The sequence below is a fragment of the Macrobrachium nipponense genome, chromosome 2 (assembly GCF_015104395.2).
Source record: "Macrobrachium nipponense isolate FS-2020 chromosome 2, ASM1510439v2, whole genome shotgun sequence".
NCBI lineage: Eukaryota > Metazoa > Arthropoda > Malacostraca > Decapoda > Palaemonidae > Macrobrachium > Macrobrachium nipponense.
In genome coordinates, this window is record NC_087201.1 from 91839375 (window position 1) to 91865703 (window position 26329).

The 26329-nt window shown below is 41.3% G+C and overlaps 2 protein-coding genes across 2 annotated transcripts in view; one reads left to right on the forward strand and one right to left on the reverse strand.

Annotated features, from left to right (window-relative positions):
- The window catches only part of LOC135221252 (uncharacterized), a 291718-nt gene that overhangs the window by 122764 nt on the left and 142625 nt on the right, over positions 1–26329 (reverse strand). The window lies entirely within an intron of this gene.
- LOC135220785 (probable ATP-dependent RNA helicase DDX27) overlaps positions 1–26329 on the forward strand; it is a 173608-nt gene that overhangs the window by 121220 nt on the left and 26059 nt on the right. Inside the window, exon 8 of the mRNA XM_064258262.1 lies at positions 22053–22235. Coding sequence (XP_064114332.1) covers positions 22053–22235 — 183 coding nt within the window. The remainder of the gene's footprint in view (positions 1–22052; positions 22236–26329) is intronic.

A 26329-nucleotide genomic window follows, 5' to 3' on the forward strand; every position in this document is an offset into this window, starting at 1 on the left:
GCCTCCAACCGTGAAGAGACGGGTTCTACTGACTGGCGGAACCTTTCTACGTGTGGCTGACACAGAAGATGCCGCCAGGGAGAGGGTTTTTTATTTTTTGTAGTACAAGTCGCTGTTTTACAAATGCGTCTTCCAATATTTTTGGGTGACAAATATCTAGTGAATTTTGCCCTTTCTCTTGTGTATTTTCACATTCCGGTCTCCATTTGTTAAGGTTTTACATTTATGCTGATCAAGTTACACTCATCATTGCTCCTTCCTCATTTTATGGGTGTCAGTGTTATTTTGAATAATAATTCTACAATATTTATCCAATACCTTATGTTTCCTGGTTTCTTTTCACCCACATGACATTGTAAGGTGAAGTCAATTAGGTAAGTGATAAATTCTGGAGACCCAAGATATTACTGGGCTAAAGGCCAGATGATCAGGCAATAAGGAGGTGGATGAGAATTTGGACCATGGGAATTCAGGCAGAAAGTGTACTAGAAAAGAGAAGAAAACTCATCAAAGTCAAGCTTTGTGAAGAAAAATTAGATGCCTAAAAACCTTAATGATAATCATGTGCTTCACACAGCTATGCTGTGCATTTATGGCAAGCCTCATTACCAAAGTAATTTTGTCATTTCATTGCATAGACTACTATACAATTTTTTTCTGGAGTAACAGTGTTACTCATTAAAAATTATGCTTTACCGATACAGCATAATTTGATACGCTGAAAATGTTGAAAACTCTGGCTATGGCTGTTTAGGATTTGGGTCTATTTATTGCCATTCTGCTTTGACTGAAATTTGGGCATTAACAGGAAATATTTTAATGTTTGTTTTGGAGACATGGGTTTCTCTGGGTCTTGACCCAGGGGCTCCCTTGTCCTTTGAGGGCCTGTTTACCTCCAGAAGGTCAGTAGCATTAAGTGTGCCTTCTCTGTTGAAGCCATGTAAAATAGTTGGCCTGTCATAAAAGGTTCTTTTTATTTTGTTATTTATTTTCTAAATGCAAGCTCATTGCTTTAGCCAAGTTGCCCAGTCCCCAATGGTTTGGTGGCTGCATCACAATCAGGCTACATGTGTGATTTTGTTAATCACTGGAGCTTGAGGGGCCTCCTGTGCTTGCTCCAATCTACCTAAGCCACCTCATCATCCACTATTTTTTTCATGTTGATTGTGTTTGGGGTTCCTGCATGTCACTTATAAAGTTGGTGAAAAAATAGGTTTATATTGAAAAAGTAAGTATGTATTGCTTTTAAGATATATATTTATATGTAAATAAATTCTTTTATTAAAACAGGATACGTCTCAAGTATAAAAGGCCAATTAAAACACTCAGGTTCAAAGCTAAGAACTATATTCAGGTGGACTGACTTCCAACCTTATCAAGTAGTAAATGACAGAAGAAGTTACATTGGCAAAATATATAGTGGGAGATATGCCCTTAGGTGATGCCTGGGGTCATCGTTAAGCTGACATTGGTTCTGTTAATTGTCTTAATCCGCTTCATCGTTGCCTTAGGGAAGATATTGCTTATATGGTCAGAGTCTCAGGCTCCATTGGAAAGGTTGATCTTATCTTATTGTTTTATCAGTGAAGATTTTACCATCTGACATTTTTATTGACAGCTGTTATTGTATAAAATTTGGGATGAGTTCCAGTCCATGGTATGGTTCATGGTATTTATACGAAGGAAAATTGTCGAACTAAGTTGTCCACATCTAAATGAGTGCTTATGTTGAGTTAATCTTTCCGAGAGAGATTTTCCTGTGAAACCATAGTATGACTTATCACAATCCCTACAGGGATTTCATAAACTCCCATGTCTTTAGAAACTGGTTTCTGTTGAATGTTAATTAAGGATTTCCCCTATGTATTCAGATAAGTGAAGATAAAAGGGTTGGGTTGGCTTAAGGTTTGTGTGATCTCTCGTAAATTATCCACGTAAGGGATTACGGTTTTGTTTGTGTATTTTTCGTTTTCTTTGTTTTCTGTGATGTATGGCTTTTTCTATTTTGTGCTTAGGGTATTTTAGCAAGATGAGTTGATTTCTGATTGTTTCAACTTCTTTGTTAAGAAAATCTGGGGAGCAAATTCTCAAGACTCTTAAGAAATAAGTTTTAACTGAAATGTCATGATAGCTGTAAAAATGTACCATGTATGAAAGTAAGTTTAAATTTTATGCTTTGGACCAAGGAATTTAATTTTTGTAGAAAGACATCAAAATCGCCCACTTGCTTGTCCATTATGTTAAGATGTTGTCTATACAGCAAAGCCAAATCATATCTGCAGGTGTTATAGGGTATATAATTACGGTTTCGAAATATTCCTTATATAAATTTGCTAACTCAGGACTGAGTGGACTCCCCATACTGCAACCGAATTTTTTATGGTAAAAGTTATCACCAAAGCAAAAGAGCTCTACAAGTTGCATTATTTTATTCAATTCTTTGGGGAAGTGGTCAGCAAATGGCTCAATTTATTTTAGAGGAAAGTTAATACAGGTACTTCTCGTTTAATGACGGGATTCTGTCACAGCGACCAAGTTGTTAAGCGTGTTATTCTCTTTATTTCGACTAATAGCATTGATTTTCAGTCATATATTATGACTGATCGACTTTACAAGCACCCACAACTAAAACGACTGGAAAGCGACTTGAGCAAGAAAGAATGGTGTCCAGCTGAACACACGACAGTTTTTCCCCAGTTCCCTCCTCTCCACGCATGCATTTTACTGTTATTTTCACGCCAATAAAAAATAAGTAACATAACTAACGGTAAAGCTCGTATTATGATGAAATCAAGTGAAAATACTGATTGGAATCACGTAATATTTTTACACAAACATGCCCACAACGCAATCTGTTAACGAAAAAAATAATTTAGTTCATAAGATGTAATTAATTCATATTTCAACGTAAAAACAGATCGTATAATTACAAATTACCTTGTTTCATTTAAGTAAAGTATCTAGATATTTTTACTAACTAGAAGGAAGGCAATTCGCTCCGAATTGAGTTAAATACGGCAAAATAAATCGTAAACACGGTGAACAAAACTCGTATTCGCCATTAGCTGATTTCAAAACCAAAACATTACCGCTTTGTTAGTATTTTTAATAACATGAGAATACATACAATATTATTGGATACAATAATGTACAACTTTTTAAAAGATCCACGGAAAAGTTGCATGTTCATTGTAGTTTTAATTAATAAATATACGTAGCCGTCTGCAGCCTGACATCGGAATATAGAATACATCCCTAAAAAATGAAGCCTTTAGGTAATTCCACATACAAATAGCCTAGTTTCCGACTTAGCCTACTACTAGCTACGTTCTGACACTGCTTTTTATCATTTTATTACTCATATATTTTAACTTTATCATTTTATAACTTTATATAGTATAAATTTCTTTAAAATAGTGTACTTTAACACATTTAGCCTACATTCCCAATCGTAAGTTTAAGTACAGTACTAAAATTCTCAGAATCTGCTCTTTATTATCGGTGACTTTCATATCCGAAATTTTGCAGCTTCATAATTATCACTATTAGTTTCTTTGTTGATTTTTATTGTAGAGGATAATGAGATGAACAAAATAATAAATGAATTTTGGCGATAGCTGCATTTGAATGTCGCTTTTGCCGTCAAACCATAAACAAAGCACAGCGGCGCCATCTATTGAGGAAAATGAACAGTAAACTATTCGCTAACAAAATAAAGATTTTCTAGCATGGATAAAGATTTATGCTTGCACTTCTTGCCTCTAGCATCATATAATCTCATGGGTGGCATATCGAATTGGTAAATACACAGTTACATAAAAGACATTATCAAAATGGTCTCTCAAGCACATACAGAGTAAGGAATTTGTGCTTGACAAATGTCTCATTGTTTTGATTAAAAGTTAAAAGGTTTGGCTTGGTTGAGCATTCTCAAGTGGAATATTTAAAAATATATATTTATTCTTCAAAGGTTAATATAAAAAACCTATTTGACTTTGTATATTTGCATTACTAACAACTATTTTTATACAAACAAAGGATATAGGGTATAGTTTTTGCTGCCTTGAAGTTGTAAACAATACATGGCGCGTCTCAGGTGGCGGCGGAACGATCTAATGGCTGTTGATTTAAAATCAAGCCAAACCACGGGTGTTTCCAGACCATAGAATGCTGGTTTTAAGATATTCAACTGTATTAATAAAGTTCTAAATTATATTGTATATGTAGTATACAGTATACGTACTGTAGGCTAGGTTACTGTATTCGTATATAAGGCAGTCCCCGGGTTACGACGGGGGTTCCGTTCTTGAGACACGTCGTAAGCCGAACATCGTCAAAAATCCTAAGAAAACCTTACTTTTAATGCTATGGATGCATTGAAAACTATGTAAACTGCATTCCTATGGCATTTTTCATCAAAAAAACCTTCTATGGTACTGTTTTATAATACAATAATATGAGAATACATGCTACATTATTGGGTATAGTGAAGTAATGTATAACTTTTAAGATTCTTATGGAAAAGATGCCTATTTACCTTTTCTTCTTTGCTTATCCTAATTTTTGTCACATAGAAGCAGCATCTCAAGCTTGTACCTCAATTTTTTGCTCGCATAACAAAGCAAAAAATCAACCGAGTGATGACTCATACCTCAGAAAACTCTTATATTAATTCACTCGTTGGTCAAGGTACCACTGTATTTTTCTTTTATCAATGTTTCGGATTTTTCTGAATAAATCTGTGGACATTATGGCGTTTTTTTTCTTCTTATAGGTAGTTGTATCATTTAAAAGTTCACGTGTTTGCAGAGTGAGCTTATAGCTATCATACATTCTTTATTTAAGCAGGGGGTGTGTTGTTGTGTCTGGTTAGGATATATAGAAGAATTCCCTTAAGTCATAATTTGTCTTTCTTTTAATTGTTGTTAGCAGTGAATTTACCAAATGGTACTAGGAAGTTGAGTTTGTTTTTTATCAGCTTTAAGGACAAACCTAAGTTTAAGACCATGGATAAGGTTATTAGTTAAAGGGCACATGGATAGATTCATAACTTAGTTTTGTTGACCTAAATGGTTCCAAATACTATATTCAATTAATGAGTTACACTTACGAACAAGCCTATTGTAATGATTAACACTATTGCGAGCACCTGTGTCGATACAAATGGAGGATAGGTACTAATACTTACTATGTGGGCTCTATAAAGTGACAAGACAGAAGTTGTGCTGCGCCTGACTGATGCTTTTTTTGGTGCGTGTAGAAAAATCAGAAACACAGGTAAAAGTAAGAAAAATATAGAAATTCTAGAAAAATTTAGAGCAATCAATCCCAAATTACCTTATTTCTATGGCCTCCCCAAAACTCAGAAAGATAACATTCCCTTCCGTCCCATAATCTCATGTGCTGGAGCGTTTAACTACAGAATTTCAAAATGTTTAGCTGAGTTACTATCTCTCTTTTTAGGAAATTTTTCCCCTAATCATATAGAACATACAGAACACTTATGCAAAAAATTTAGGTCGGGAAATATCCCCGTACATAACGTAAAACGTCTCAGCCTAGACGTAGAACCCTTTTCGCAAAGTACCCATAAAAGATGTATTAATGTTCCTCAAAAATAAACTTGAGCCATTTGCTGACCACTTCCCCATGGAATTGAATAAAATAATGCAACTTGTAGAGCTCTGCATCACTAATAATGTCTTTTGCTTTGGTGATAACTTTTACCGTCAAAAATTCGGTTGCAGTATGGGGAGTCCTTTCAGTTCTGCGTTAGCAAACTTATATATGGGTATTTCAAAACAGTAATTATTAACCCTATCAAACCTGCTGATATGATTTGGCTATGTTATGTACATGACATCTTAACATCTGGAAAAGAGAGTGGGGCGATTTTGATGTCTTTCTACAAAAATTAAATTCCTTGGTCCCGAGCATAAAATTTAAAGTACAATGGGAAAATAATAACCAAATCCCATTTTTTAGATGTCATAATCATCAGCTATAAATTCACTGTCTTCAGGAAAGCGACATTCTCACTTTAATACCTACATTTTTACAGCTGTCATGACATTTCAAACTCAGCATAGCAAGTAACATATTTCTTAGAGCCCTGAGAATTTGCCCCCCAGATTTCCTTAACAAAGAAATAGAAACAATCAGAAATCAACTCATCTTGTTAAAATACCCCAGCACATAATAGAAAAGCCATACATAAAGCAAAGAGCATTTTTTTTTTACAAACCCACAGAAAACAAAGAAAAGGAAAAATACACAAACAAAAGTATAATCCCTCACGTGGATAATTTACGAGAGATCGCACAAACCTTAGGCCAACCTAACCCTTTAATCTTCATTTAAATTAATACATTAGGGAAGTCCTTTTATGTTCAAAAGAAATCAGTTTCCAAAGATATAGGAGTTTATGAAATCCCCTGTTGGAATTGTGATAAGTCATACTATGGATTCACATGAAAATCTCTCGGAAAGGATTAACTCAAGATAGCGCTCAGTTAGATATGGACAACATAATTCAGCAATTTACCATCATATAAATGCGTAATACAAAGCATACCATGGATTGGAACTTATCATGAATTTTATACAAGAGCAGCTGTTGATACAAATGTCAGATGATAGAATCTTCTCTGATAAAACCTGGCGATACAAATGTCAGATGGTAGAATCTTCACTGATAAAACAACAAGATAATAGGATCAACAACCTTTCCAATGGAGCCTGGGACTCTGACCATATAGACAATATCTTCCTTAAGGCAACAATGAAGCAGATTAAGACAATTAACAGAACCAAAGAACCAATGTCGGCTCAGCGGTGACCCAAAGCATCATCTAAGGGCATATCTCCCACTATATATTTTGCCAATGTAACTTCTTCTGTCATTCACAACTTGATAAGGTTGAAAGTCAGTCCAACAAAATATAGTCCTTAGCTTTAAACTAGTGTTTTCTGGTGTCGACCTGTGTCGCCCTATGAAAAATGCCTGTTATTCATTTTTTCCCAGTATAAATAGCTCTATCATATACCAGAGAAAAAAGCTAACATAGTTAAGCTGAGGTTTACCAACCCCAGCGCAATCACCCAAAGGGTGTCGGTATAGTATAGGGCGATGTGTTACCACAAACCACAGGGCTTCTGCCATTTAGAAGATTCCCTTCAAAATCCCTCTCTTTGGTGGGAGCCGTCACAATGGAATCCCACTACTCGTCCCAGCTCGCCACTACTACTACTACTACCGAAGCGCCATCTTTCATTCCTGTTATAGAGCCGTGCGCTTCAAAACAGAAAACTTTTTGATATCCCTTTTTTTCGATTATATTCGCAATTAAATAACCATTATGAGTGCCCAATCTTCTGCTACTTCAAAGTTGAGTACTCCAATTTGGTTTTTTAACATATTTAAGTTATATTAATTATGCTATCAGTCCAGGCGCCTCGAAATATGAATTGGGGACGCCGACGACTGGCAGCCATTTTGTGCGCTAGGACCTATAGCAACAACAAATTACGCACGGCATATGTAAAATTATATATATAGGCTTAGCTTTGCTTATAAGATGATCAAAAGGTGTTATTTCTGTTAAAACAGATACTGCTTACATTTTCATAATAATAAGGCTTAGGTATTGATACAACAATGTCTCGGTGCTGGGGAGCATTCTCGAATCTAGGCTAATCTTATTGAGGTAACCATATTTGATCCTTAACGGATACATGGTTCATTATCTCTAGTTAGCTTAAAAATTATAAGCTAGTAACCTTAAATCTATTTTTTTCTCGTTATTGTAAGTTAGGTCTATAAATGACTTTACTATACGATCGGGGAAATTGCCCATTTACGAATGGGAATTTAAGTGATAATGTCGGTTACGTAGATTAGTACTAGATATTAAGAGATAATTTCTATGCATTTTGAGATATATTGTTGTATTTAGATCAATAAATACCCAATGTAATAGTATTGTGTGCTTGGCCTACCTGGATAACCTCCTGTCCGAATTGGTCCACTTTCGATCGCGACGAACCACGGCCAGTCAGCGAAAGTTCTAGGCTATTTAGCCTAAAAGTGGATCTACTTTAGATCAGGGGTAGAGCCAAACAACATAAACTATTGCTTGCAAGCCTCTTAATCTCAGGGATTGAATAAAAGATATTATTTTGATAATATCTCTACTATATGATCTCTGGAGCCTCGGCGAACAGAGACTACTTCTAATCACTATGATTGGAGGCAGGGTAGAATATGATAGTACTCGAAGTTCGGCATTGCCGGAATTCAGACTGAACAATTCCTAACTTTGGCAATTACAGTGGTACGCCACGTCCTTTCTCCGACATCGCGAAGTTCGGTGTTTCGGCATAAACATGCCTCTGAAAGGAATTTTCAGTCTATACTATTATACTTAAAAACTTATTAGCCTTATTACATAGGTCAGTACCGAATTACTTCGGCAACGAAGTACTTCGCCGACAACTTAATGAAGTGTATATGTATATTATTTAGTAGTAAACTACTTAGTAATAAGTTGATAATGGAATACTTCGGCAACGAAGTATTTCCCCGACAACCTAGATAGCATATATTTAATATAAGCATTATTTATTAGTAAACTACTTATAATAAGTCGATAATGGAATACTTCGGCAACGAAGCATTTCCCCGACAACCTAGATAAGCATATTTATATTTAATATAAGCATTATTAGACTAAGCTAATATCATAAGAGTTGATACCGGAATACTTCGGCAACGCAGTATTTCTAGACAATCTAGTTAAGAACATCTGGAAAAATTAAGGCATATACGTCGACACGGAATATTTCGGGAACGAATATTCCGCTTACAAAACTTACGAGTTTTATGATCTGATTATTGATAATTACTATTCAGTCGACAACGGAATAGTACGCCGAAATGTTTCGGCAACGAAATACTTCGCCAATAAGTAAAATGCATGATTTTTTCTGGAAAATACCTGTCCTGCTTCTCTAAAACGAAATATTTCGGCCACAAAATATTTCGTCGATGGTCTAACAATAAACCACCAAAAGTAAGATTGCTCATTGAGTATTTCGTATTACAGGTGGTCCGTTGCCAGGCTGAGGGATGCCACGCGTCATTAGGCAACAACTATGGCCACGTAGTATGTCGTTCGCACTCCAATTGTGCGGTAGCCTTGGATGACTATGTGGCCTGGCACCCGGACGCTTGTACCGTCTGTTACGAGCTTGTTTCGTTGTTGACTGATGAACAGGTAAGGATATTACAGAATTATCTTATATACTGAGAATATAGTAAGGTAATTTGTATAATGTTCTGGTCCGCCACTAAAACAAAGATTGCCTTACAGGCGGACAAGTCGATCGTCCACGGCCGACTGAGGGCGTCCCTACGCAAGTTGGGTGCGGGGTTCGGCAGAAACGCACCAAAAGGCCGGCCCCATGTTTTGGATGTTGGCCTTTGCAAGAAGATCTTTCCAGGCGCCACCTTCACAACTGCGGTGCCCAGGGACGTTGCTGGACCCCTCATTGAAGCTATCCGCATTGAGATGACGGCCGCTTTAGGGGAGAAGCAGGACTTTACGGAGGAAGTGGCGGCGATCGACCTCAACGTCGAGCCGATGGTCACGGAGGACCAGGTAGGTGGGGAGGTAAGTGGGGCGAGTTCCCATCCTTCCTTCTCTCCTTCCCTTTCTTCAACTCCCTCCTTTAAGGGTTTTTCGAAACCCATTAAAGAACAAGGAATGCCGTCGGTTTATTCCTAAAGTCAAGAAAAAACTTTAAAAAAGAAAAGTAACTGTTCCGCCAGCGGCGAATGAGTCGTCTTCGGTGTCACAACCGTCGACATCATCTGTCATTCAGCCTGCTGCCACAAATCCTTCCCCTACCGAAGGTACAGGGTCAGTCCCAAAGGCGGCGGAACAGTTCTTTGACCCTGAATCCTTCACTAACCAGCTGCTAGCTAGGATTAGTGGAGTAGTAGATCAGAGGATAGATGCACACCTCAGATCAACACCGAACATCTCAAACCAGGCTCTCTCGTCATTGACTGAGAGAATCAAGCCCATTGAGGAGATGCTCTCAGGCCTCTTTAGATCCGGACCAAGGATCCACCAACTCTATCAATGATGGTTCCGGATACTTCAAAGCTTCCCCCCTTCGATAAGGAAAACCCTTGGAGGTTGGCATTGGACCTTAAATGCTCCCTTCGTAGAAGGAAGATTGACTATAGAAGGGTGTGGAACAAGACCAATAGAGGACTACGAGCTATTCCCAGCCGGTATGAAGTTTTCCGTTCCCGGGTTTTGTCAGACTAGCACAAAATGCGCTAGTCAGAATAGACAAAATACCAAAGAAACAGTGATCTTTCCCAGGGAACAGGCCCAAGCTGTCTGGGTCCGTTTCCTAACAGAACTAAATTGTGTCAATACCAAATTGACACCACACAAGGGAAAGTATACAATGTTTGTTACCCCAGATGGTCTTCCGTCACCATGTACAACCAAGGTGGCGGAGTTGTCATTGCAAGCAATCTATAATGACAAACCAGTCCCAGCCCTGAAGGAAACAGAGCCAACATCTTTGGTCTTGCCCTCAGGAGCAGATATTTGGATAAATGCTCCGGCTACGTTCACGGCTGGTTAAACTAGAACCGGAGTTGTGCTTCGGACTTGTTCTCCGAATGACTGCCCAAACTCCCGGACATTTGATCAAGGGTGAATTTGAGGCAAGGACAAAGTTAGCCAGGACTATCAACTCCGTCACCTCGGCGGAGTTGCTAGCCACAACATACGAAGACGAACCAGTCCTTCAGGTCTTAACGAAAAGTCTTTACAGACTCTTCAATCAGACCTGACTGAGTTCGCAAGTGCAAGAAGGGCTTGTAGGAAACATGTTTGGCTGAAGCTACAGTCAAACATGAACCCAATAAGCTCATTAAATCATCCATTTGGGGAGCAAAATCTCTTCCCCAAAGAGGAGATAAATTCCATATTGCACGAAGCAGCTAGGGTTAACCAAAGTCTGAGAGTGAGGTGGGGTCTTCCTACGAAACGCCATTTTGATGTGTCCCCTCATCAACAAGCACCTAAAAAGAAGGCGAGAAGGTATAACCCTTACCAGACGGGCCCTTCCTCGTGGATATATGCAGGCAGTGCCGTCCACCTCAAAGGTAACACCACCACAACAATATGTATTGGTTCAGCCATCCTCGGAACCTCAACCTTCGACTTCATCGCAAGTTAGGGCTTCCCCAGCATATAATCCTGCAAGAGGTGCCTTTCGTACATATAGCAGACATGCTGGGAGTAGTCGAGCCAGAAGAGGCTCCAGACTGTGAGGCGGAGTCAAGGGTAGAGAATTCCGAGGAGGTAGAGTAACTGGAACCAGATTCCAACCAGTAAATCTCCCAGGTAGGGGGGAGACTGTACTTGTTCAAAGGTCGATGGACCTTCAGTCCAGTCAACTTCTTTCAAAAAACCAACAGAGGATCTCTTAGATATACAAAGAATCTTCTTCAGAAACGTGCCACAAGAGGGTGAAGACCATAAGATTCCAAGCACGATTGTTCAGTGTCCAAAGAAGGACTCGAACAAAAGACGAGTAATCCTGGACTTGTCTCGGCTGAATTCCTACATTCACTGCGACAAGTTCCATATGCTGACAATCTCACAGGTACGGACCTTACTTCCCCGTGGGGCCGTCACCACCTCTATAGATCTTACAGACGTTTACCATCACGTTCCAATAATAAGAAACTTTCTCTCCATACCTAGGATTCAAGCTAGGCAAGAAAGCCTGCTCATTCAAGGTAATGCCCTTCGGACTCGATATAGCACGCAGGGTATTCACGAAATTAGGGGAGACAGTAGTTCAGGAATTGAGGAAGAAAGGAAGGAATACTTTTAGTAGCCTACCTGGACGATTGGTTAATTTCGACAAACAACGAAGCAGAATGTCGAAGGTCAACATCCAAAGTACTGAAATTTCTAAAGTTTCTAGGCTTCCAGGTGAATATGGCAAAGTCCAAGAACTGACTCCACAATCCCAGTTCCAATGGTTAGGAATTCAGTGGGACCTGAAGAAGCACAGGCTATCTCTACCGTCCAAAAGGTCAAAGAGATAGTAAAAGCTACAAAACGCTTTGTTGGAAAACGACGGTCATCTCGAAGGGAAACAGGAGAGAATCCTTGGCTCCCTTCAATTTGCATCAGTGACAGATGTTCTACTAAAAACCAGATTAAAGTTATCAAATCCAGGTTTGGAGATCAAGAGCAAATCTCAAATCCAGAAACAAAGTTTCAAGAATTCCAGATATTCTGAAAAAGAGACTTTATTCCATGGACGAAATAACGGAACCTATCCAATCAGTTCCGCTACAATTTCCTCCCCCATCTCTGATCATCCACACAGATGAATCCTGAGCGGTCTTGGGAGGGGGGGATATTCACCCCTCAAGAAAGTTCAAGGGACTATGGTCAAAAACATTCAGTCAATTCCACATAAATGTATTGGAAGCGATGGCAGTGTTCCTGACATTGAGAAAATTACAACCGTCCAAGAAGATCCACATTCAAATCATATCGGACAGCTCTACAGTCGTCCATTGCATAAACAGAAGAGGATCCAAATCAAAGTAAATCATGTAATGATAGCTAATTATTCCTATTAGCGGAAATGAACCACTGGCATCTGTCAGCAACTCATCTGGCAGGAGTAAGGAATGTAATAGCAGACTCTTTGTCCAGAATGACCCCCATTGGAATTGGAATGGTCACTGGACAACAATTCATTCAATGGATTATGAATCAGATTCCGGACCTCCAGGTAGACCTCTTTGCCTCGGAGTCCAACCACAAACTAGCCTGCTATGTAGCTCTCAATATAGACAATAATGCCTTCGCGATCGATGCAATGTCTTTAGATTGGAACAAATGGGAAAGAATATATCTCGTTCCACCAGTGAACCCCCTCTTGAAGGTGCTTCACAAGCTACGATTATTCAGAGGCCAGTTGGCACTAGTGGCACCCAATTGGCCGAAGAGCAATTGGTATCCACTTATCATGGAGATGAAACTCAAACCTCAGAAGATTCCATCCCCGAAATTAACACAAACAGTACAAACGCAAACTGTGTCAGCTTCCTCAAGAATTCTGAATGCCCTAACTTTATGGACTTCATGAAGTTCGCGGCACAAAAGGGAAGCGAAAAAATATATCCGTTAAACATTCTATTTTGTAGAATCGGATAAGAGAGATTCTATAATTAGACAGTATGACTCCGCAGTTAAGAAACTAACTATGTTTTTAAATGATATAAATGTACAAGAGATGGAATACTAATCTTACCATTTCTTTCTTTAGATCATTACATGAGAAAGGCCTAGCTGCCAGTACTATTACCACAATTAAATCTGCCCTAACAAATAGGTTTCAATAATTGTTCTTATTCAGCACTACTAAGAAAAACATGGTTTTTTTGTAGCGCTTGCCTTGGGCGCTAGAATATCTGAATTATCAGCACTTTCTAGGAATCCAGGCCATGTGGAATTTCTTCAATCTGGGAAAGTTTTACTTTCACCAGATAGACAAAATTAATATTTACTGCAAAAAAATAATCAACGTCAAATTATTGTCAACTTTAAAATTGTGCGGCAGCCATACTACTGTCACCAGAGATTTGTTGTAAGGTTAACAGCTTCCTTGGACTCAAGAGCGGGAAATGTCAATACTCGATGAGCTGTTGGTGTGAGAGAATATGTTACAAGTTGCTTCGTCAGCCCCTGACTCGCACATTTTTCAGTCATCTTTGGTGGCCCACAGCTCAGTTTGTCATTGACATAATGGGACACCATAAGCTTACAAATGAAGAAAAGGCCCGTGCCCTTGCCCAGCTAGAGCAGGAATTCTCTGTGATTCGTATAGCCAGAAATATTGGTGTCTCTCGCCAAGCTATTTACAGTCTGAAAAAGGCAGCAACTGGACTCCCACCAGGAGCGGTGCCATAGCAGACACCAGGTTGTAGACAGAAGAAGAAGACCTCTCCGAGGACAGATAAAATTCTGAAGAAGGAAGTATTGAATAATCCTTCAATTACAGCAGCTGCACTGAAGAAAAAGCATCCTGATCTGCTTGGAAATGTTGCTGTTTGCACGGTACAACATCGTCTGCAGCGTGGCTTGGGACTGCCGTGCTGCAAAGAAGCCATTCCTCACAGATGTCATGAAGAAAAAAAGGCTGGCTTTCCATAGGAAATATAAAGACTGGACCAAGGAACAATGGCGTGACATTATTTTCTCAGATGAACCAACCTTCAGATTGGTTAGAAGTGCCAGCAGTGTTGTGAGGAGGCCCAAGAGTGTGTCCTGATATCATCACAAGTTTATTGTAAAAATCGTGAAGCATCCACAGACTGTTATGGGGTGGGGGGGCATTTACTGATAAATTGGGTAGAACGAGGTTGTATTTCTTGCTTATGGGGGAAACAATGAAAGTAACAACATATTTAGAAGTGCTCAAGGACCACATGTTAGAGTTTTGCAGGTTACATGATTCTGCATTTTTTATGCATGAAGGGGCTCCATGTCACAAGACTAAGACAGTAACAAAGTGGCTTGGAAAGTTATTAAAGACGAAGTTGCAGGTGCCCAGCCCTCAAATATGGCTGAGCTTAAGAATGAGATTAAGTTGACATGGTGCACTAAGATGGCCCCTCAATATTTCATGATCCTTGCTGATTCCATGCCCAAGTGCATCCAGGCTGAATTGCAGGCTAAAGGAGAGATGACAAAATACCAAATTTGTAACTAATTTGTATTTTTCATAACTAACAACCTGAGGTCTCAACATTAGGATTTACCAGCGCCAAGCTGGAAACCGGTAGAATTGAAATCACACTTGTGGATCCATGGGACTATTGGCATCTATACCAGGTCACGGGCATGTATACCCAGAATGCCCACGGCTACCTGTGACCCACCAGTTATATTTCTAACCCAGTTTAGACTGCTAGAGGGGTGGTTCGAGGTGGGCCTTTACCTGTTAAGACCTCAGGTTTGTTAGTTATGAAAAATACAAATTAGTTACAAATTTGGTATTTGTTCATATACGGAACAAACCTTCGGTCTTAACATTAGGATAGACTTGCTTATTGGAGGGAGGTAAGTCTCTACAACTGACTGGGAGTTTGCCACCTTATCCATTTCCGAATATATAGGGAAATTCTAAGAGAATGGACAATGAACCTAGAACCAAAGATATAAGCGGACCTATTGGTTTTCCCCCACTGGGTGTAGATACCATTCTATTGTTTTACTCTTGTCCCTTGCAACTGGATCCACCTTCACCCCTCTTTTCCCTATTATCTAGAGGGGTGTGTTGCTACTGAAAAGTATATCATAACCTAAGATAGCTTCACAGTATGGCTGACCACCTCACCTGCATCTAGTCCATTCCAGCACATGACGGTACTCTCCTTCATATTGCCCGTAGTTAAAGGAGTAGGAAGAAAGTAGTAAAGAAAAAAGACCAGTCATCCCATTCATTCTACTTTCATACCTTCATCTTAGACTAGACGCAAACTGACCCGCCAGAGGCACTGGATGAGCTATATCACTTGTTGGGCCGCCACCATTGGACCCAAGGAAAAAGTGTCCAAGGATCTATGGGCAACGTCTTTCAAATAAAATTAGGTGAAAGTTGTTTGGCGTTTCCACACACAGCTTTCAGAATTCTATCCACAGACATGTTCATTAAATGCCAGAGAAGCACTCAAGCCCCTGATGTCATGAGCTCTAGCTCACACCTGGCTATCTGACCCTCTGTCTTCTGCCATATAAGCATCTCTGATCGTCTCCCTTAGCCAAAACGATATTGTATTCCTGGCACTTCCTTCTTGTTCCGTCCTGTACTTACGAACAACCTCCTGCACCCCGGCCTGAGGTGTCTTGTTCTCTTTAAGTACTCCCTTAGTGCCCTGACGGGGCACAGGAGCATCTCATCTTTGTCATTGTCTACAAAGTCTGCCAAGGAAGGTATGGTAAAGGAGTCGAATCTGCCGTCTACTATTGTTGGGTTTTGGGTCTTGGCAACGAATTCTGGGACAAACTCAAATACCATTGACCTCCAACCTCTCGAGTGCTTTATGAGATATGACAGGCCATGTAGCTCCCCCACCCTTTTTGGTTGAAGCCAGGGCCAATAAGAAGACTGTCTTCAGGGTCAGGCTCCTATCCGTGGACTGCCTTAGTGGTTCGTAGGGGGGTTTTGTCAGACTACTCAGTACCCTGGTCAGATCCCAATCTGGGGCTTTTAGCTCCTTTGGTGGGCATGACTGTTCAAAGCTCCTCATCAGCATGGCCAACTCCCATGAAGACGAAATGTCCATCTTTTCATTCGTAAGACTGAGGCTAGAGCCGCCCTGTACCCCTTCACTGCAGATACAGACATATGCTTTTCTGTTCTGAGATATATCAGAAAGTCTGCTAACTGCTGAATAGTGGTACCGAGTGGAGACAAGTTCCCTCTACGACACCAATCACAGTATGCTGACCACTTTCCTTGGTATACTGTCGCAGATGATTTTCTGATATTTCCTGCCATCTGAGTTGCTGCTTTCTGCGAAAACCCTCTCGCTCGGAGGAGATACTTGACAGTCTCCACCCGTGAAGCGATAGGGACTTCACCGACTGGTGGTACCTCTCCATGTGCGGCTGACACAGTAGGTTGCTCCATGGGGGTAACTCTCTCGGCACATCTACTAGGAGTTCCAGTAGGTCTGGAAACCACACTGCTTTCGGCCATAACGGGGCTACCAGGGTCATCTTGAGGTTCTGAGACCGCATTACCCTGTTCAGAACCTGACGGATTAGACAAAATGGAGGAAATGCGTACACGTCCAGATTGTCCCAGGGGTGTTGTAGCGCATCTTCTGCTACTGCCTCTGTGTCTGGGACTACTGAACAATACACTTCCAACTTTTTGTTGTACCTGGTTGCGAATAGGTCTATGATCGGTCCTTCCCACAACATGAGCATCCTGTCCACTACCTGTTGGTGCAGGGACCACTCCGTTCCCAGAAATCTGATCCCTGCGGCTCAACTTGTCGGCCACTATGTTTCTTTTTCCCGGAATATACCTGGCCCTGATGTCTACCAGGTTCTCTATAGCCCACTGGTGAAGTTGAACTGTCATCACATGTAACTGCCGAGAAACTAGGCCTCCTTGCTTGTTTATATAAGCTACTACCGTGGTGTTGTTTCTGACATCAATACCACTGAGTGTCCCTTTACTCTCTCCCTGAATTCCTGTAGAGCTAGAAACGCTGCTTTTAACTCCAGCACGTTTATATGGAGTTCTCTGTCCTTGCAACTCCATTTTGCTGACACCATCAACTCCTCCATATGGCTCCCCAGCCTTCTAGTGACGCATCCGAGAACAGCAAGAGGTCTGGAGAGGATTGTTGAAGGGGGACACCCACTGTCAGATTGTCGTCGTTCACCCACCAGAGCAAGTCTTTCCTCACTTCTGCCGACAAGGGAATTTGCTCGTACGGGTGATCTACTATTGGTGACCAAAACTCCTTCATCCTCCGTTTTAGGGACCAAAGGTGTAGCCTTCCTTGTGGTACTAGCTTCTCCAGGGAGGTTAGGATTCCCAGCACCACCTGCCAGTTTTGTTGGCTGTGTCTGTTTTCCCAGAAAGGCATTCACCACTTGTTTGCATTTCTCTATTCTTTGGTCTGTCGGGAATACTTTGGCTTGTGTGTGTCTATAACCATTCCAGATACTCCAAACGTTGACTTGGATCCAACTGCGACTTTTCCTGATTTACCACAATACCTAGGCTGTGACAAAGCTGCAGGAGGGTCGCCCTATCCCTGAGTAATTTCTCCCTGGACTTTGCTATCACCAGCCAATCATCCAGATATCTTATTAGCCTGATCCCCTGAGCATGCGCCCACGTCGACACAAGAGTGAACACTCTTGTAAAAACTTGAGGAGACGTTGTCAATCCGAAGCACAGGACCTTGAATTCGAAAGCTTTCCCTGCAAGACTGAAGCGGAGAAATTTCCTTGAAGACTGATGGACTGGTATCTGAAAGTATGCTTCCTTAGAATCGACTGTCAGATAAAGTCTCCGATCCTGACTGCTTGTAGAACCGTTTTTGGAGTTTCCATCTTGAAAACGTGGTTTTCCTTATAAACAGATTCAACGTTGACAGGTCTATTACTGTCCTCCACTCCCCGTTGGCTTTGGGTACCAGGAAAATCCTGCTGTAGAAGCCTTTTGACGGACTGCATACTTGTTGCACAGCTCCTTTTTCCATCATCTTCTTCACTTCGTCCTGAAGAATAGTGGCTTTCTGAGATTTGTGGGCATAAGCGCGTGGGGTAATGGCTGATCTGTCAGGGGCGGGTTACCTCGAACGGGATCAAATACCCGATCCTGAGAGCATCCACCACCCACTGCTCTGCCCCTAGTTCCTGCCACACCTTCCAGTGATTTGCCAGGCAACCCCCCCCCCCACTGGTATGGCCGAGTGATGGGAGGCGCCCATCCTATCTTCTTGAGCCTCTCCCTCTTCCCCTATTGCCCCTTCCTCTGTTGTTTCTATTGTGAAAGGGCCGATGAGTTAGCCTCTTTGGGGAAGAGGGTCTTGTGACTCTATTAGGGATGTTATGTCTCACTGTCTTCTTTCGAGACATTTGCTGCTGTCTTCCCTCCAAAGGAGTAGCTTGACTGTTAGACGTTTTCCTAACTGCCTGTTGCACCAACCTATCGTTAGTGTCCATCCTTCTTCTATCTATCGCCTCTTCCAGTATGACCTCTGGCAACAGCAGTTGCGATTCCAAGATATCCCCATTCCTCATTGCTAACAGGGAATCCAAATCCACATTGCGGCTTAGTCTAGCAAACGCTGCATCTCTCCTCATTAGCAGGATATTTGCCCAAACATTGGTACTTACGTTTGTCAGGTACGCAATCGCCTTGGAACCTGACTGTAGTAATCTAAATGAACAATGGTTCATCCACTACTTTTCTTGTTACTTCCGAGGATGCAATCTTCGCCACTGCTGTTGACCAAAGGTCTAACCAAGAAGCAGCCTGAAAGACAGAAGAAGCTGTTGCTTCTAACGTAGCAGCCTCTTGGTACGTCATCGAAGGGCACTCCATTTTAACCTGATCCAAGGTTAATCCAGGCCTTAATCTTACAACATTAGGGTTCACTTGTCTAGACAGCAAAGGGACCTTCGGTGTCGTATAATATTTCCTTTGCTTTATCATTGGAGGGGGAATAAATTTAAATGATCTATTAGATCTTAAGGAATTATCCCTTCCTGCAATCTTTGCGTTTACGTGTTGCAAGACCGACTCCGCATGACTCGAACAAGGCAATTCATACGACACCTTGGTATCCCTTTTTAATCCAAATGCCATGTCAATTCCAGGCGGAAGCATACCGGCCGGTGTTTCTGTCTTCTCCGAAAGATTATTGAATTGACGAATCAAATCAATCACCTCTGCATATGAGGCCAGAAACTCTTGGTTTTCTCCTTCCTCCGGCTCTAATGTACCACTCTCCGTCACAAGGGATGTTGTCTCGCCCCTATCTTCTGACAGACGGCCCGGAATTCCACGGCCGCCTGCCCCTACGGCCGCGGTCTCTTTGATCTTTGCTGGCCGCTGTTGGCTCGATCCCGGATAGTCAGCAGGGGAACGAGAACGCCTCACTCTTTCTCTGCTCACGGATCTAGAGCGAGAATCTCGTCTAGATCTCCAAGATGAAGGCTCCCTTAAGACAGATATAACTTCGTCTCTATTAGTATTGGCATCGTTTATGAGCGTCGGAGAACTCGGCCTCGACCTTTCATCCAGACGGACACTGCCTTCCACGAACGTATCCGCCGAGGTTGCCAACTCCCTATTTTTCGTACTTTTAATAGGAGCCTTATCGTCCTTCGTACGTATTTTGAACGGCCTTACGGGTGAAACTGGAACCTGCATTCTATCCTCTGCTGCACCTTTCGCCGCCAACGTCGATTTTACCAGCGGTATCGTAGTTTTTGCGATCCGAACTGGCAACTCCGCATCGTCGGCTAGACCGTCGCCTCTCTCGCTTGTTCGGATTCTTGCGAACGGTTTCGTCTGCTAACCTTGTGCTTAATAGCCACTGACTTCCCGACCTTCCTGCTGACTTGGATATGACAGTCTTGGTCCGAAGATGAGGAAGAATTGATTCTTCTCCTCTTAGCCTGAGGATCCGCCAGGAACTCCCGAATCCTCCTCCAACGCTTGACTGGCGCTCGCCGTGACGTTATCGGACTTAGCGATGACGCCGAACTAGAGGAAGAAGACGAAGAAGGCGAATCACACTTTTTCTTTTTGTCTCTCTTATTCATTCTCTTCTCTATATCCTGTAATTTCTGCATTACAGTTTGCATTGACGGGTCAGAAGGCGTATTAGCGTCTGGGTGCAGCGAAATAGGCCGAGAAGCAGTCTGTGACGTCATCACGCCTGCCATATCGGTGTGTGACGTATGTTGTGACGTCATCCCTCTCGCAGGGAGAGACTGAGAGGTTTCTGCTGGCAACCGCACGTTTGTTGCCAAACTACCTCCCACGTTCTGCATCGCTGTAAACACTGAGTTTGATGGCGAAGCCGCGGCATTAATTCCCATAAATTGCAAGCCCGGGGGATGAGGAACATTCAGCGCTGCCGGACCCTGCTGGAACCATGACACCATATAATGCGCAAGCAGACCATCCAAGGTTGGTACGCCTGGTAGGCCTAGCGCTGACCACGTACCATCCAACCTATGCGCTTGAGGAGCAGGAGCCTGGAACAAAGATGGCGGATCTCCCCCTCTACTTGCTGGGAACAAAGGAGAGTGCATATTATTCATAAAATTACCCAAGGCCCCTCCTGACGTTTCCGATACTGAACCGCTAGGAGAAACCGAAGGGGTATGAGACAAATCAAAAGCAGGTGGAGAAACATATGGAGGAGCCTGGTTTATTGTCGATACAAAAGAAGCCGGTAAGGTTTGGTCATCCAAAGATGGCGTCACACCTTCCTTTTGTATTGGCTTTTCTCATAGAACTTCTTCCACTGTTCCACCGACCAACCGCGACAAACAGAACATGGATTAGTAATCGTACATACATTTTCCCTGCACCTACTACACGTTGGATGAGGATCCGTCGACACCGAAGTTAGGAACCTAGAACATGGAAAGCCACTGACTCCTGGGCATTTCCTTTGTCTCCTCTTCGAAACGGTAGACGATCCCGATGTTGAGGCAAAATTCTCCATCATACCACTTATACACTCTTTCCTCACACTGAGCACACTCGGAGAAAGAAAAGGTAATAAGAAATGAAAAATGAAATGGATAAATAACGGGCAAACTGAAAAACCGGCTTTAAATCAGATAGACAGTAACACTCTTATCTTAAAGGCGGTAGGAAAATAACTGGTGGGTCACAGGTAGCCGTGGGCATTCTGGGTATACATGCCCTGTGACCTGGTATAGATGCCAATAGTCCCTGGATCTCACAAGTGTAATTTTAATTCTACCGGTTTCCAGCTTGGCGCTAGTAAATCCTAATGTTAAGACCGAAGGTTTGTTCCGTATATGAACAAGTATTAATTCATGTAGCTGAATAATGAATATGTACAGATTTCTGTTTCTTTAGTTATCCACAGTAGTTTGCTATTATTTTGTGAAATATTTAAACATTATCTTTGCTGTTAAGATTATTTTTGCGGCCACTGTATATATATTATATATATATATATATATATATATATATATATATATATATATATATAGTATATATATATATATATATATATATATATATATATATATATTCTATATTCTTAATCTATATCTAATATTTATTTATATATATATATATATATATATATATATATATATATATATATATATATATATATATATATATATATATAATTACACACACACACAGAGTACTGTTATTCAATATTAAAGCAATCCTTTTTACAGACTCTTTGTCACAGATTTGTTATCATGTTGGGGTTCTTGGGTATAAAAGCAGGAGAACTCCACGCTAATCTTAAGCAAACAGAGCGTCTTCTTTCACTGCAGAAGTTTAAAGAAGGAGAAAATGGTGTTTTAATAGCAACAGATGTAGCTGCCAGAGGTCTAGATATTAAAGGGGTCAAAACGGTAAGTCTTTGTACTGTTGTTTGTGAGAAAAGATTTTTGTTATAATCTAGTTGTCATGAATGTGAGATATAATCCTTTATTATGAACTGATGAATACTGTATATACATATAAAGCATGCTTCTACCTCCCCCCCCAAATAAAAAGGTTAGAGAATCTCGCCCTTTGCCTTATAAGGCCAAGGTCAGGTTGAGCATTGGGCTACTAGGATAACTAACTACTAGTGGTGTCAGAGATGCATTATTTGCCCATAATTTAAACTCTGAACACTCTTCATACTAACATTTTTCCCAGATTCCTTTAAAGCAGAGTGCAGCTATATATGTCCGTAAAGATTTGTGTGATGTTTAGAATACTATTATGAGTACAGTGGTACCTCAAGATACGAAAGGCTCAACTTACGAAAACGAAAAACTCGAGATACAAAAAATTTTACAACTCTACATACGAAAATTGCTCAAGATGCGAAAGGTTGTTGATTTCGTTTATTAACGTAAATTTGTTAGTGATTTCGTTGTAGTATACTTTATCGTGTTGTGTGAGAATTTTACTCCATACGTATACGTACTACATAACATAATTATGTACAGTATATACGAGGGGGGACCCAAAAGTAACCGGAATTGTGTCATAGAATTTTATTTAGTTATTGTTACATGTTTACAGTCTTATCACCTTCAAAGTATTCTCCATTTGAAGCAATGCACTTATCCAGACGTGTTTTCCACTGTTGAAAGCAATTCTGGAACTCTTGTGAAGTTTATGGCTTTTAATGACTCCGTCGTTTTCTTCTGAACCTCTTCAACGTCTGCAAAACTTTTTCCTTTGAGGGCTTTCTTCATTCGGGGGAACAAAAAGAAGTCACGGAGCAAGATCGGGTGAATAGGGAGGGTGGGTAAGTGGGGTCATGCCATTCTTGGTCAGAAACTGTCTCACACTCAAGGCGGTGTGCGCTGGTGCATTGTCATGATGAAACGCCCCGACAATGCACCAGCGCACACCGCGTTGAGTGTGAGACAGTTTCTGACCAAGAATGGCATGACCCCACTTACCCACCCTCCCTATTCACCCGATCTTGCTCCCTGTGACTTCTTTTTGTTCCCCCGAATGAAGAAAGCCCTCAAAGGAAGGAAAAAGTTTTGCAGACATTGAAGAGGTTCAGAAGAAAACGACGGAGTCATTAAAAGCCATAACTTCTCAAGAGTTCCAGAATTGCTTTCAACAGTGGAAAACACGTCTGGATAGGTGCATTGCTTCAAATGGAGAATACTTTGAAGGTGATAAGACTGTAAACATGTAACAATAACTTGAATAAATTCTATGACACAATTCCTGGTTTACTTTTGGGTCCCCCCTCGTACGTAGTCATGGGTCCCAAGAAACTTGAAATTCACGGAAAGAAGAGGATGCTCTCTTTGGCAACGAAGATGGAGATTATCAAGAAGTATGAAGCTGGTATGCGATTGAGTGTGATCGCCAAGGAATACGGCCGAAATCCGTCGATGATAGGCACCATCCTTAAGCAGAAGGATGCCATCAAAGCAGCTACACCTTCCAAGGGCGTAACTATTTTGTCCAGCAAGAGGACCCACGTGCGTGACGAGATGGAAAAGCTTCTTCTTGTCTGGATGAAAGACAAAGAAATCGCTGGCGATACGATAACGGAGATGGCAATCTGCCACAAGTCCAGCGCTATTTTCGTTGATTTGATTGCCCAGGCCAAAGACGACGGAGGAGAAGGGACATCAACGCCAACCCCAGACTTCAAGGCTTCGCATGGGTGGTTCGAGAAATTCCGTAAACGGACTGTCATCCATTCGGTGGTGCGGTATGGGGAGGCGGCCAGCTCGGACACGAAAGCGGCCAAAGCCTTTAAAAAGACGTTCGACAAGATTATGATCAAGGAAGGCTACAGTTTTCAGCAAGTCTTCAACTGTGATGAGACTGGCCTTTTTTGGAAAAAAATGCCTCGTCGGACTTACATCACGGAGGAAGAGAAGCTACCCGGGCATAAGCCTATGGAAGACAGGCTTATGCTCGCACTTTGTTCCAACGCCAGTGGGGATTGCAAGGTGAAGCCCCTACTTGTCTATCATTCCGAGATTCCTTGAGCCTTCAAGGCCCACAAAGTGCTTAAGGAGAAGCTTCCAGTGATGTGGAGGGCTAATGCGAAAGCCTGGGTAACGAGGCTTTTGTTCACCGATTGGGTAAATCTGTGTTTCGGCCCGACAGTGAAGAAATTCTTGGAAGAGAAGCGCCTCCCTCTGAAATGCCTGCTGGTGTTGGACAATGCCCCTGCTCACCCTCCTGGCCTCGAGGAAGATATCCTAGTGGAGTATTCCTTCATCAAGGTTCTTTATCTTCTGCCTAACACCACCCTTCTCCTCCAGCCCATGGACCAGCAAGTGATATCGCACTTCACGAAGCTGTATACGAAACATCTTTTCAAGAGATGTTTCGACATCACCGATACCACAAACCTCACCTTGCGTGAATTTTGGAAGGAGCATTTCCATGTTGTGATATGCCTCCGACTCATCGACCAAGCTTGAATTCCTCGTGGAGGAAACTCTGGCCTGATGCTGTATCCGCCCGAGACTTCGAGGGATTGGACGTGGGCGAAGCTGGTGCTGCAGATTCAGAAATAGTTGACGATCCTGAAACTGTTTTGCAACCAGATCTTGACGAGATCATTGCACTCGGCAAGTCCATGGGGCTAGTCATCGACGAGGACAACATCAACGACTTTCTCGAGGAGCACCAAGAGGAGCTTAGGGACGGATGACCTGAAGGAGTTGGAGGCCATGCAACATAACATCGTTCAAGAGGAGTTCTCTAGCAGCGGCGAGGAGGGGGAGGAGGACCCTATGATAACGGCAGAAATTAAGGATGTTCTAGCTGCTTTTCATAAGGTGCAATCTTTCCTAGAAAAGACACCCCGAAAAGGCTTACACAGGTCGTAAGCTTGCACAGTTCGATGACGTTTGCCTGAGTCGTTTTAGGAACATTGTGAAAAGTAGGCAGAAGCAATCTTCCTTGGATAGTTATTTTTTTTAAAGAGGCCTTTAGTACTAGCAGGAGTAAGCAAAAAGGAAGAACCAAGTGATACTAAAAAACAGAAAGTTGAAAGTGGTGAAGAAGTTGAAATTTTGTAAAGAAAAAAAAACAAAGTATAAAAAGCCAAAAAAAAAATGTAAAAATCAAATAAAGAAAAAAAATTTATATTTTAGTTTTTTGTAAAGTTAAGTGTTACAGTTTTGTTAATGTGTTTCATAAAGTTTAGTTTATGTATGTTTTCCTTACATTTTTTTATGTGTTTCGTAAAGTTAAGTGTACATACGTATCTGCCGTTTGTCCTCCTCCTCTGTCGCCACTTTCGGAGATAGCCTCACTCAAAAGGTAAGCTTCCACATTTTACTACATACGTACGTATGTACGTACAGTATTTCTTGTATACCATGTACACTAATACACTTTATTTACAGGTATATTAGCAGTACGTATTAAGTTAGGTATTGAATGGTCCAAATTGTTGTTGTATTTCATTGTTTATAGGTCAATTTAGCTTTATTATGAAATGTACTGGGGTGTTTTTGGAGGGCTTGGAATGGCTTAGCCATTTTACATGTAAAATGTGGTCCAAGATATGAAAAGCTCATGATACGAAGGCCGCCTCGGAACGGATTAATTTCGTATCTCGAGGTACCATTGTAGATTAACTACAGGTCATTGTGATGATAAATTTGTAATAAGTGAACACCATATCACTATTGCACAAATTTCATTTGTTATTACTGAAAAACTGATGTCCTTCAAATGCCACACAATAGCCAGAATCTGTACCCTAGGCTAGGCCTATTGGTTTTATAAATAGATTGCAGCGTAGTATCGAAAGTATAATAAAGAAATTTGGTAGCATCCAGTACCCCCCAAAGTAGCCAGTAAAGAATTTTTTTAAACCCATAGGCTCTGAGTTAGTGAAGTGCCTTGCATTTGCCATTCATCTTTTACACAATTATTAATGCTATGATTAACAAATATTGGCTGAAAACATTTCTTATTACACAAATAAATTTTTTCAAACCCATCAGTTAGG